Raw genomic sequence first — 15247 nt, 5'->3', positions numbered from 1 at the left:
CTTTATTAATTCTATTATAATTAAAAGGAATAATATTAACTAAATATCTAATTAAACAAAAACAAGCTAAATTAAAATAATTATCAAAAATTAACAATTTATACTTATACTGAGATAAAGTTAAAATTTTAGAATATTTTTAGGAACTCTCCGAATCACTTTTATTACACTGCTGACAGTATATTTGAGAGTGATCATTTCACACAAACTTTGCGTTTAGTTTTACTAGTTTTGTTTGGCAAAAAATCCTGAGGTATATCGGGTTTGTTTTTCTTGAGTGTTCCAACTAAAGTGAGCTTGTAGGTTGGATCCAATAATTCATTTGCGAGTTTCACGCTCTTATACCAATTGTCTACGGTAACATTACGGTTACTTTCTTTTATCGGCTCTACAAGACGTTTTACTATGTCATTTGGGCTGTTTGAGACTTGATAAGGACCCGCAGGTTGTTTGCCAGAATAAACCTCAAAGGCCAGCAAATAAAATGTTTTGGAGTCTACCAATGCTTGGTTTTTTGTACCGTATTTATTTGGTTTGCTTGGCATGTAAACTTTGCCTTTGAAACGGCCACGGAATCCAATCAATCTCTTTCAAAAAAGTAACGTAATTACTCGCATGGGGTCACCGCTTAAGAGCGCAGCGACACATCCTTCCACTCCCGTTCCTTGGTCGCTACAGGAATACAAACTTCGACGCGGGTTATGAAGCTAGCGGGAGCGCGGGGAATTTCGAGAAACAGCAAATGCTTCATTTTTTAATGCAAAATTGCTTTGACCCCATGCGAGTAATTGAGGGTTAAAACTGAAAATTGCGGGAAAATCGTGACTATGGCTGGAACATCATAGCCGAAATATAAATATATAAGTATAAATCGCGAAGAATTTCGAATACTCCAATAAAAAAATATATATATATATATATATATATATATATATATATATATATATATATATATATACATATATATATTTTTAAATATATTTGAATAATATAGTTATGTTCTTTTAAAGAACTTTTATCAGATTAATTCGTTTAGGCTAGGATTTGGTTTGAACAGCAAGTGGACGTTTTGCTACTATTACAGTGAACGTGTACTTTTCAGTGCAGCTACATTTTTACTATTATAAATATAATTTTTATAACTAAGCAAGTAAAAATGTATCATACAATTAATTTATATTTTCACAGATCAGCTTCAGTGAAACTGTATTTATCCATTTTCCGAATGAATAAATATAGTTTCATATTCCTATTTTATAACAATAATATATAACTATTTTTTGAAACGAAATCTGCTGATGGCGTACGTGCTTTAAATAGTGGCGCTAAACTGTTAAATTATAGTTTTACTAATGAAAATATATATCTACTAGTGACAATATATTTTGACATTATTAATTCACTGTAGCATAAATCATATATATTTTAAAATTTAATCAAAATTTCGGTACAAGTCGTTAAAACTCAATTATGAATCAGGGTTGTAATATACGTATGTACGATAATAAATTTAATATTGGTTGATATAATAAGTTTAAGGAACCTTAAGGTTAGGTTAGATATAAATTACACGGTTGGGTATCAAAGGGACTTACCTTTGGCGCAGTAAGTATTTGCAGAGCAGCGCTGAGGTGTTTTAAATTCAACGTGTTGCGGTCGTCTCCGCTCTCTTCTCCGGGAAGATGAAAGGACCCCTGTCTGGACGAAAGACCCTGGACGGGGTTTCGGGTCGAGCCCGAGGGGGTCCCGTTGGCCAGCTTTTGTTGGACAGGCCCTCGACGAAACGGACACGCCATGGTCGAAGATTTCGATTACACCATCTTATCCCGCAGCCCGAGAAGCTCTTGATGCCGAATTGGATTCCTGGAAAAAGAAAATAATTTATCACCATCAAAACCAGAGAGACATTTTCTGTAAATATAGGTTTCTCCTTTGTGATATCAAGTAAGTAAGGAGTCAAAGCAAGTACATGTTTATAATATTTATATTTAAAATATAAATAGACATTTTTATTCACTTTAATTTCACCAACATGCTAGTTTTAATACAGTTATACATTTTTAACATTAGGAGATTATTAAAAAATTGTACAACTAAATATTTCTTTAGTTTATGTAAAAAATAACAAAAAAAAACGAATGATAATTAAAAAAAATATATATATGCGAACACGGCGAACTAAATTTTCAGTCATAATTACTTCGCCTTCGACTTGGAACAACTGAGAGTTCAGGCACTAATCGGTAAGTACTTAAAAGTCATCATAAACCCAATAGTACAATACAGTACAAATATTTTTAATTTTGTATAGTTTTGATATATAAATTGCTTAAAATCGAGATATATATTTTCAGTAATTTTAATATAATGTGTTGTTAGTTATCGTTTACCAAAATATGGAAATGTATAGCGAATTTTTCATTTAATAAATTATATAAATGCACATTAACATTCACGTATCAAAATTTCACATGAAAATATAATTGTGAAAATTCGTTTATCCTGGATTTACATATTTTATTCTGTCCCCATTCTTTTTATTGTATCACACGCTGTATAAACTAATTGTGGTAGCATCAATTTTTATTGTCGTAAAGTATATATTTTATTGTGTTCCGAGTCAAGGTTGAATACGAACGGCGTTGTACGTGATGGGTAAAATATTCAAAGGAATGTGAGCTCTTTCAGAAATAAAGGAAAAACCACCAAAGGGGTATATGTGAGTTGTAAGAAAATATTGCATCTAAAAGTTTTTATTGAAATGCCAGGCGTTATAAACTCGGATGTCAACGTTTATGCACTCGACTTTTGCCATACAGATACAGCGAATTGAATGACATAACTTTCGTATGACTTTTATGCGAATAACATTATTGAAATGCATATATAAATTAAATATAAAAACTGACTATATATTATATTTGTTTAATATATTTGATTTAGTTCCATAGTTACATTTTATGCAATTTGATATTTCTTTGTAAGCCGCTAATGTCAAAGGCTAAATAAACGATGATTAAGAGTACACCATCTTTTACTTTTTCAAAGCCATACTCGCTGATGTCAACGTTATTATTAAGATATGTATTTTAAATAAATCATTTATTATAAGGTACATCTCATCTGCCACTGTATAAAAAAATAATATATTATATTTTTCATGAACCCTTATTTGAATATAGCTTCGAATTTCATAAGGTGTCAAAATCGCTAAAAAAGCTATTATTCAACTCGATTTAATACGCCCTTAAAAATATATTATATTATCGAACGATTTGATGAGACTTTTAAAATTGGTCATTGTTATATTATTAATGAAGGCTTTGAAGTGCTCAAATTTAATATGCTAAGATATTAATAATTAAGTTATATAACGGCTCAACCGTGAGGGGATCGAAAGACTAAAATAAAAATGAGTAAGAAATAAAAAAAACCGAAACGTGAATTATTGTAATACGGCATATACTTGGGACGTTTGAAGTGCTTCGCTGTGTATAAAAGTGTAATTGCTTTAAAAGTAATGCAAAAATTCAAGAAATGTAAGAAATTTAAATTCAGGTGGTGGGATGAGCAACAAAAATAGCTTTATGTAATTTTTTAAAAAGTACATTCGTTTTATTAACAATCTCTAATTAAAGTACTCGATAAGATTTAAGATTCACGCTTATATTTTATCGGATAATTTGATTTATGCAAGAAAAAAATATTCGAAGCGCAAAGGTCCTTCTTGAAGTCATCGGTACTTCAAGGAGGAACCTACCTGGCTGAAATCGTAGGTATAAACAGGAGGTGAGGCGTAAGTCTGTGGTGCGATGTAGTAGTCTGAGTGTCAAGGCGCAGTGAAATCTAAATATAACATTATATTCACCGTTGTGTGAGTAAGCCGTATCCTTACCCAATACGTTGGAAAGGAATGAAAGAATGCGGACTTACTTTTCGAAGTCCGTGGGCACCGTTTGCGGGACTTCAGACGCGCGTGTGCCGTGTCACTTGAAATGTACAATTCGCTTTATTTTATTTTAAATGAAATAAAAAATATAAGTTGTCGTATTTTTTGCTACAAAATATGCTCCAAATTATAAACTTAATTTAATATTTTTTGTTACTATAATTTATAATTTTTTGAAGATATTTGTAACATGTTTTTGTTTATAAATTGTATTATATATTGTAGTAAAAAATAATTATGGAAGTATTTAATGGCTTTCTTTAAATATAAATTAATTTTATCATTTAGATAATTACTATGCTCTGCTAAAAAAGTATATTTAAAACGAGTACGAAAATTCACTGTCTCTATATTGTATTAATAATGAGAACTATGTAGTATTAGCTTACTTTATAATTGTTAGTGTAATATTTGAAAATTTTATGGTATATTAAGAATATGAATATTGTATTTAAAAAAATTGCACTAAAAATATACAGTTTTTAATTCAAATTAAATGATATGATTTTTATGGAAAAAGTACAGATTATTTGTGCAGAAAATAGTGCTTAATACTAGGTTATTATACAAAAATTTTTTTAAACTAATTACAGCAAAAGAAAAATACATGAGCAATATACACACTTTAAAGTTTAACCAAGGCTCAAGAAGCTTCAGAATACATTTTTGTATCTCTTGTCCCTTTTTCTTATCTTTTAACGGCATTTATTAAAAGTATTTTTGTCTAATATGACGTTAGCTTTTGGAATTTTGTTTTTTTGTTGCCATTTTCTTGGGGTATATTTTATGTGTCTCGGAATTACAGAATTTTTTTCGTTATATTGTGCTTATTCTGTTAAGAGCGATTTTTAATGAGGTAATTTAAGCTAAAAATATTGTATTATTGTAAGAAAATTTTAGGATATTTTAACGATAACAATACTTAAAGTTTTAGTTGTAAGTAAGAATATTTTTTTTAAATCGCCACTTAACAGTTTTTCAGTATATAATATATCATATTAATTTTATTCCGCGAAAATTTAATTTGAAGCGATTGAAAAAAACCCTAATTCTATTTTTTTTAATATCGTTTTTATTTTAAAAATAAAATTGATTAGATCCTTATACTAAAAAAATAATAACAATACAGAAGATTGCATATATATTAAATTATTCAATATTTATGAGCAAAACTGTTGTGTAGTTATTGAGCCTGTCATTCGGTTTCCGATCTTTAATAATTTAGCTATATCGTATATAGAATCTACACCACACATTTAATTTTTTTGTAATTGGATTTGCTTAATGTGACCTTTTTCTAAGCACTAAAAAGCCCAAAGCTTTTGGCGAGGTATTAGTTTTATGTGTTTTGTCCCTTGCAATTTTATGGGCGACCTTTCACACCAGCCTCGTTAAGCATCCAACGACCCAAAACCAATTCAACTCCAAATAACGAGCCTGTAAACATTTGGACAACTCCGATTAATTATTACAAAAAAATATTTATTAAAAAAAATGCATTTTTCCAATGACAATATCAATTCAATTTTTTTTGTCTGAATTTTGCTTGCAAGGAATTTTGAAACTAATCTTGAAGCAGAAAGTGAATTAAATAAATACATATTTAAATGCATAAATTCAATAAGCAAAAGTTCAGCTAGAAAATTGTGGTAAAACACCATGAAAAAATTCATATCACTAGAGTGTTCCATTTGCGAGTTTTAAACGTGACAAGCAAAAATAATAACAAACTTTCAGAATTAAAATATGGATATTTTATTTTATTACAATATAGACGTATGTAAAAGAAGAATGGATATAATTTTCACACATATTTTTTACACACGTGTGTTTGACACGATGCAAACTCTCCACGGGGAATAATAAATTTGTCTGCGAAAATAATTGACGCTATATTTCACTTTCGTCGCAACCGAATGATTTATGAAAGCTATGTTATTTTTTAATTCAAAGCTTGAAATAATAATTACAACAGTTCGATATATATATATATATATATATATATATATATATATATATATATATATATATATATATATATATATATATATATATATATATATATATATATATATATATATATATATATATATATATATATATATATATATATATATATATATATATATATATATATATATATATATATATATATATATATATATATATATATATATATATATATATATATATATATATATATATATATATATATATATATATATATATATATATAACAATAGTTCCTTTGTATTTTATATTGTTTTTTCTGTGCGAATAAGCGAATTTCGTAAGGTTTGTTATATTAATATCGGTGATATTGGTAAAATTCTAAGAATAATAAATAATATCTTAGAGTCGGTTTGATCCCAAACTAATATACCTTCACTTTGAGAAGACATTTTTGAGGAAAATCTACATCTTAATTTATGTATTTCCAATAGTGGTATTTGTATATTGAAAATATATAATAATTGTGCTTATTTAACAAGAATTATTTATATTAAGAAAAATTATAAAACAGTATTTATTTTTCAAACTAATGAAAACAATACTTCTATGACATTAAATGTAGAAATTCTTATAACATTAGCAATAATTAAAAAAATATAAACAACCAGTATTCTATACTTTTTGCATTTTTGCAATATTAAAAGCACTACATGAGTACGTATTAAAATAATTCGTAAATCTGTAATATACAACACTTTAATTAAATCTACACGTAGTTAAATTTTAGTGCATTGTAAAACCAATTTTTCAGAACAATATAAGGGATTAAAGTAAGTGATATTATATTTATTTTAAAATTTTCAGAATCCATATGGTTTAATTTAAAATTTTATAATGTAAAAAATAAATAAAAAGTGATTGAGAATTTTTTTATATTAAAAGTGCCTCACAATGAGAAAACGGTAATTTATTATACATTGCTTTTAATATTTCTTTATTTCAATTTTCTAAGATATTATTTTATGTTCGTTTATTATTTATTGTATATTTTTTGCAATTTGTATCAGCCGTACATGGTTTTTACCTAACAAAATTAAACATTAAACAAACAGTATTGTGATACAAATTAATAGGATAATCAAGCCAAGTCAAAGAACAGTACATCTCAGATTTACTTATTGCCACCATTTTATCTAAAAATACATTAAAAGTAAAAATTTGTCATGATTGAAAAAAAGTCTTCTTCTTGGCTATGATTTATAAGCAAAAATATAGCACGCATAGTTTTGCAGAATAAAAAAATGCACATAGATTTAATTATACAGTATTTAAATGAATCAAACGAAATCTTTAAAATATACAGAAGTAAATGTTTTGAAAAGACTATTGTCAAGAAAAATAAAATTTCAAATCATTTAGATACAAAGACGGAGTCAAATATTCATTCAGAAGGTAAAATAGAAAATTCTTTGACTACCAGAAGATGAATACTCGATGATAAGCGATGAAATTTGAGAATATTTTTTTTTTAAGATAATTGATACCGCCGTAATATACTATAAAAACAGATTAAAATTATATGAAAGTCACCGAAACATATTTGGTTCTCAATATATATATATATGTATGAATAATAAAATGCTAATTCGACCGATCAATATAAATATAACAGTAGCAGGTGATTTTTTTAAGGTAAACAAGAAGACTGTTCAAGTCTTGATTCGATGGAATTTAATATTGAAAGCAATCCTTCTGAAGCATACCAAAAATTATTAATTGCATTACAAATTATGTTGACAACTCCAGTAACTGTGGCTTTAGCCGAACGTAGCTCTTTTTAATTAAAATCAATTATAATTTGCCTCCGATCATCGATAAGCCAAGACCGATTTACATCTTTGGTAATTCTAAATAAAAAAAACAACTAACAAACTCCATGAATTTTATCAATATTATTTAGGACTTTGTAACGAAAAAGCCGAGAAAGTTTTTACATTGAATATTAATATTATTTTCTGCTTTTGATTTTGAATAGAAAAGCTTTAAATATATAAAACATTTTTTATGCATGTTCTCAAATTTTCTAGATTATTTGAATGGTAAATAAAACTCGTTCTTTATTGATATAAGCACTGTGGTAAATTTTTATGTGAATATATATATTTATGTGGTTTTTAATATATTTTTAGCATATAACTGAAAAATATTTCAGAAATATTTGTTTCAATGTAACATTTAAATATACAAACAAACATGCTTATTTTTATTGACAATTATTGTTTGTTAACACATTGTAATTTAAATCATTTAAGCATTGATTTTAAAAACCATTCTACGTATAATTACGGATTATTCTCATTATTAATATAAAGTGCTTTTTCTAAGCTTAGCCATCATACAATATTTTATTTATTCTATATTAGTAAGCTATAAAACATAAATATTTTTTGATGTGATGAATTATTACATATACATGTAAAGTAAAAGTGTATGATTATAAAATGTAATATAAATAAATTATATGGTTATAAAATGGTCCTAATGTTAGGTCGCAAAAATTTACGCTGGACCTGCGTCAGCGCTTGATAACGGTCTACTTAACGAGCTTGCTAAACACATAGATGTTTTCAGCGATAACTATGAGGAGCTGGAAAAATTTATGTAAGATGGTGCTTTAAATTTTTATTTTATTTTGATTTAAACATTTAATTGTATACTTACTTTTTGTATATTTAAAAAAAACGGTAAATATATTTTTTTAATGTCAAGTAATAATGAGCAAATTCGTTGTAAAAAAATAAATTATTTATTGAAAAATATTGATTTTGCATTTTGGACTTGTATACTTGACTAAAAATATTCGCCTGAAGATATTGATGTTTAGTTGACATTTGGAGAGATGGAATTTAGGAACATGTCAATCAGACTATCATAAACAAAAGAGAAATGATTCATGGATTTCGTGAATACATTCTCGAAAAGACATCCTGAAAAAATATTGCGTTTGATATATTATATGATCTGAATTTTATTCCAAATTTTTCAACAGTCACTGTGCGAATTAAAAAATCAGAGGTTTATAGCTTTTCTTACATAATTAATTCGAGCAAATACTGTGCCATCATGACAAACCCTTACACGGATTTCACGACTCTTTATTGTTACTCAGCATTCCCTGAATATTTAATCGGTATTCAGTACTGCTTGTAGAAAGGGCGATAAAAAATGGCACTGCGTCGTTTAGCGTCGGTTATTACAAATGTAAAAATGGGGTGAAATATGGGGCGAGAAGCAATAACCCGTAACGGGCTTTCGTCGGTTGGCGTAATCGAGAAAAATGGCTCGGTAGATTATTCTCATAAAATATTAGCGACATATCGCTATGCCGAATTAATTGTCATTTGTAGAAGCCGACACTTTGACTGCTTGAATGGGCGCCGAGCCCTTTTCAATTAACGGACCGCAATACAGATGATTGCGCGTCGTTTAATTCACACATATGTACACATGTCCGTTTTAATCTGGTAATACGCCGAAATTCAATTAGCGCTACGTTTTTATCGCTGCGGTGTCGCTTTAATCATTGAAATTAACTTTAGGTGGAATGACAACGCCACTATAAATATAATACGTATATGATTGTAATATATATGTTTGTACATACAGGCGTGTTTAGATTATTAGGCTTAAACAACATGTTTTCATTTATATTTCCATAATATATTTGCCAAATTTTTATTTAATAATTTATTTATATATGAACAATAAGTTTTTTTTAATATGATATTATACAATAGCATACAGACACATTAAATGCACAAAACTGGTTCATAACCATTTCCATTGTTAAGAATTAAGTTATACAATAACATAAAAAAGAATAATAAATTATCCGTGAGTATACTAAATTTAAGGAAAAATACATAAAATACCGTAAATTGTGGAAAATATAATAGGGAGTTTGGTATTTTATAAGTTTATACACTAATCCATCATACCAGCGGTTCCCAATCTGTGGTACGCGAGTGGATAGTTGGTGGTACGCGAAAAATAATCAGTAATGGCGGACATAAAAAGTAAAAGAAAAATCAGTCATAAAAACATCATTTCAACTATTGTATTTTTTCTAAATGTAATTTTTCAGAGAAGCTCGATGACGATCTTTAATGTTAATGATAAAATTGAAAGTATGATTAAGAAATTAGATTTTTGGAAACAGTATATCAAAAACAATCAACCGGAAGTATTCGAAACTCCACATAGTTTTTTGGTTGAAAATAAGGTTAGCTTGTCTCAAGATTTACGAAAACATATAATAGTTTATTTAACAGGATTAAAATCGTCTTTCATGAAGTATTTTCTAAAACTCGAAAACAAAGAAAATAATTGGATTTCAACCCCTTCTATGCAGAAAATTTAGAAAAAGCTTCATCGTTATCAATAAAAGATAGAGAAAATTTAATATACTAATCAAGTGATAAAACTATACAAGTGAAATTCGAACGAAACAATGTAATTCATTTTTGCTTAAACATCGATAAAGAATATGAAGAACTTTCTGAAAAAGCTCTCAAATTCTTATTACCGTTCACTAGTACAGAATTAGTAGAAAGAGCTTTTTCTTCATATGTTTTTTAAAAAATAAGTATCGAAACAAATTGGACGCAGGTGTAGATTTAAGGGTATATCACACATATTTTTAACCAAATTTCAAAAAATTATGTTCTTCGAAACAAGCACAAGGATCTCATTAAATTTATTTTGCTTATATGATTGTGCTAATATTTTCGTAAAATTTGTTTAAAAATTAAGCTTATAACTTGATAACAATGTATTACAATCTTAAGCAACACTTTCATAACTATTATTTTCGATAATAAATAAAAAATTTCGGTAATAAAAATATTTTTAAATACAATTTCAATAATATTATTATATTTAAAACCAAAATTTTACCTGCAGCGCTGCTTTAAATTTGTAAAAATGAAAGTGAAAATTGTCTCGTTTTCATTAGAAGAGCTTTAACATTTACCGTGTTTAATTAATTTTATATACATATATTTTCTATTATTATCGGTAATTTTTGGAAAAAATTGCCTGCGGCGCATTTCATTTTTTTTATACAAATAATTTAATTTAATTCTATGTATATTTTTTTTAATAAAAATTAGTTGTTAAAAAAAATACTTCTTTAAATATCCTGGTTTTGAACTTCGACAAGAAATGAGCTTTGGCACCTATTATTTAAAAAAAAAAACATTGTGATATGTAAAGTTCAAATGTCTCATTGTTATCAGAAAAAATAAAACCTTTGGTATTTTTTTTTAAACTTAAATAAATTGAGTTCTGGGAAATATAGAATAACAAATTTCTCGAAATACAATCATTTTTGATGTACTACTAAGTGGTACGCGAGTCAAAAAAGGTTGGGAAATACTGTTTTATGTTACACTCCATGAACAGAAATAAACTTTAGGGTCAAAACAGTTTGGCTAGGTACACATAAATCAATTCATTCAAAAGAAATCGAATCATCGATTAACAAAGTATTTTATTCTGATATTATTGCTAAATTAAAAAGTAAAAACGTTACGGTATAAGAATATTTAGATAACACAGTAATCAAAGAACTACCAAAAAATATCATCCATTAACTTACGAACATTTTTACGGGTGTTATTTTGATATTTCCTCACCATTCGATTCACAGATTAAGAAACAAATTTCTCGAAATACAATCATTTTATGAAGTGGTACAATTAAACGTGATGTACTACCAAGTGGTATGCGAACCAAAAAAGGTGGGCAAACACTGCATCATACCATACTGTGTCAAAAGCTTTTTCTATATCTGGTAATAAAAGACCAGAATTTTTTTTCATTTTAACATCGGCAGATATATGCTCTGTTAGTCTGTTCAATTGATGCGTAGTCTAATGATGTTTGCGGAAAGTAAATTGTAAAAAAATATAAATATAAATTGAATCAAATATAAGAGATAATTAAAGCAATGATTTATACAACTGCTACATTATGCCGATGGTTAGAAAAAAGTATTAGACCTATTTATATTATAAAGTTTGCCTTTATATTTAACTGATACGCTGAAGACTCGACTATGGAAACTTTTTGATTTTTTACGAAGTAATCAGCCATAAATTTCAATATATTATTCTAAATATAATTAAATAATTATTTAAAAATATGTTTTTCAACTAATATTTATTTATTTATATTTTAAGGCAACTACTAGAAAATTAAATTATATAAATAATATTTTACTTAATAAACAAGATAAGATTATAAAATTTTTTGAATACAATATGTGATTAAGGCAGAAATTCTCATTGCCTTCGCCATGGCAAAACATAAATCACAAAAACGGCAACGTCACAAATGAGCGCGGACAAATAGGCATGCGTCAAAAGAGCGCTGCATTATAAACGCTGCGTCATAAGAGCGTTTACCAAAGTAGCGCTGCAACAAAATAGCGTGCGTCAAATGCGCAGTTTGACAAAAGAGAACACGTCATAAGAACGAAAAAATACTTGGAAAAAGTCAAGTAATGAATATTTTATGAATTAGGTACACAAAATATACGTAAATTATACAAAATTTACAAATAGGTGGTAAAATTAGTATTTTATGTGCCAGAGCGTAATGATGATAAAACATTATTATTTATTAATTATTACGTACATACGAAAGTATGGCTCATCATCCCCATACGTACGATATACATATTTTGTTACTAAAATGAAACGCTGATTTTGAATTTATCATTAGATTTGTTTTGTAATGTTTCATTAAATTAACAAATAATTATCGACTCGACTTGCAATGAATGCGTACAGTTATAGGGCAAGTATATAGCCCGCCAGACCTTTTTTTTTAATTTTAGACTACTACACTTTATCGTAAAGGTGAAAACAAGCACAATATAAAATATAAATTGAATCAAATATAAGAGAAAATAAAAGCAATGATTTGCTACATTATGCCGATGGTTAGAAAAAAGTATTAGACCTAATATTATTATAAAGCTTGCTTTTATATTTAACTAATTCGCTATCAGCCACAGATTTCAAGTTTAATGCAACGTTATTTTAATATATCATATTAATATTTTTAAGACTAAAAAATATTTTTTTACAAATATTTTTTTGAACTAATATTTATTTAAGATGTTTATTAATTTATATTTTAAGGCAACTACTATACAATTAAAATATATGAATATTATTTTACTTAATTAACAAGATAAAGCTATTGAATATTTTGAATACAATTTGTGATTGAGGCAGCGATACTGCTTACTAGCAATTCTCATTGCCTTCACCATGGCAATGCATAAATCACAAAAACAGTTTATTTAATGTTTCTCTAACTTCCCATATTTTTAACAAAATAAAAATATGTATCGCAAAAACATAATTATGATTGTATGTATATTTATGATCCACCCAGAAACATTATCCAATTACAAATTGAGCTTCAAATTTGCATTGCATAATTTTATACTTCTATAGCGACGTGCAAATTAATTTTGCTACCAAACGGCAAATGTGTCGGCTGCAGCTCAAACGTTAAAATTATGAGTTACACTCCATTTCGGTTTAACCCATTCAATTTATTAAATATTTTTTACTGTTAAATTATTAATGCCATGTAAATATAAATCCAGACTTATTAACCAATTAATTAAACCAAACCAATTATTTTTACCTAAATTATTTATTCACTAGATGTTATTCCATATATGTATGGCTTAGCATAATTTTAATTATTTAAACGTAACATCAGAAAAATCTTTAAAAACCTAATATGTGATAATAGATTCAAACTATATTTATATGATAATTACTAATTTTGATCTTAATTCATAAACTAAGGTTCATAAGCAATTAAAATATAAGTTTTTCATTAGCCGTTGAATATCGTAGATAAGTATATGAAAAAAACAATAATTATTACAGGCATTAAATTGCGTATTTTTGATTAATATAAAGCCATAAGAAAGCACTTGTCTTATATACGCGTTAAAAGCGCAATAAACGAAATCCTATATAGTTATTCAAATTCACCGACTCGAAAAGTTATGAATTTTGAAGGATCTGCATCGCTAAGTGTATAAATAATAGCTGTTTAATGCCTTTGATTGTATTGTATAGTTGCAGTCATGGTTTCGAGAACATCAATCTTACCAGAATGTAGTACTCACACTATTTATTAATTAAAAATTATTGCACAATAATAATATATAGCTTAAAAACTGTTCCTTTTATATATAAATAAATATCTTATTAAGATTGTTATATTCCGCAATAAAATATGCAAAAAAAATTAAATCTTTCAGATATTTAAGTTTTTATCTTCTGATATTTTTTGTTGATGTTTTTAATGGTTTGAGTCTGTTGACAATTTGTTTTTTTTTGTAATCCCACCTTATTAAAAATTCAAGCTGACAAGTTAAAGCTTAAAAATAAGTATGCTTACTTTGACAACATGTCACATGTCACACATAAAGGTAAAGGCAATGTGTTTAATATGTTTTTTGTTTCAATATCATCTTATATGCGTGGTTACGTGTCAGAACTTGGAAATGTGTCAGTGTAGTTAACTTGGGAGGGCACTTCTAGGGTTTCATCGGAAGACTTGAGGCTTCTCTGTTGGCGGTTGGCCTGATTAATTATTACGTTTCGAACGCAAAGCAATTCTTTCGCAAAAGCAGAATTAATTTACGGTCCGATCATTTATTCACGTCGCTTGCGAAATTCGACAACGACGTTAACGAGGATATCGTTTAAGATATGACGCCCTCCACGTGAGTCATTACAAAGGGAATTCCTAATGTCGTATTGTGTGCTATTGATTTTGCAATGAATATAATGCTGAAATATATCATTGAAACCAGTGATTCACAACCTTTTTATTAGTATGGATATCATATCTATTTTCTTATTGTTAGTAAGAAACATGAAAAAAAGCATCTACAGAAAAAATACTGACTAATCGATAATAATACATAAGCAATAAATATGTACAGCATCTTACAAGGGGCAATAAAACCTCGTTTATGGAATACAAGTAGCGGAAGCGAAAAGGATCAAGGTCTAATAAGCGGAGACAAGTATCGTGGCGACTAATGTTTTTTACGGAAGCGATTGAATCGTGGTATATAGTGTTATGTAGTGAATATCGAGGCCAAACAAAATTCTTTTTCGTCTCTGGAAGCTATTTCGAATTCCATCCTCGCATTCCATAATAGGTCGTCGTGGACTCTGGCGGTGAATATTAAGTTTTCTATGGTCCGACCGTCGTCGGGGTCGTAAGGGGGTTGTGCAA

The 15247-nt window shown here is 27.6% G+C and overlaps 1 protein-coding gene across 2 annotated transcripts in view; it reads right to left on the bottom strand.

Moving 5' to 3' along the window:
• The window catches only part of Gycalpha99B (guanylate cyclase 1 soluble subunit alpha 2), a 233366-nt gene that overhangs the window by 100434 nt on the left and 117685 nt on the right, over positions 1-15247 (bottom strand). For both annotated transcript variants that reach the window (XM_088183129.1, XM_088183128.1), the window contains exon 2: positions 1596-1863. In XM_088183129.1, coding sequence (XP_088039255.1) covers positions 1596-1796 — 201 coding nt within the window. In that variant the 5' untranslated portion in view covers positions 1797-1863. The remainder of the gene's footprint in view (positions 1-1595; positions 1864-15247) is intronic.

This window comes from Plectrocnemia conspersa, unplaced genomic scaffold (genome assembly GCF_051122295.1).
Source record: "Plectrocnemia conspersa isolate PC_06_02 unplaced genomic scaffold, ASM5112229v1 ptg000003l, whole genome shotgun sequence".
NCBI classification, from domain to species: Eukaryota; Metazoa; Arthropoda; class Insecta; order Trichoptera; family Polycentropodidae; genus Plectrocnemia; species Plectrocnemia conspersa.
This window is presented reverse-complemented; position numbering and strand designations above follow the sequence as displayed.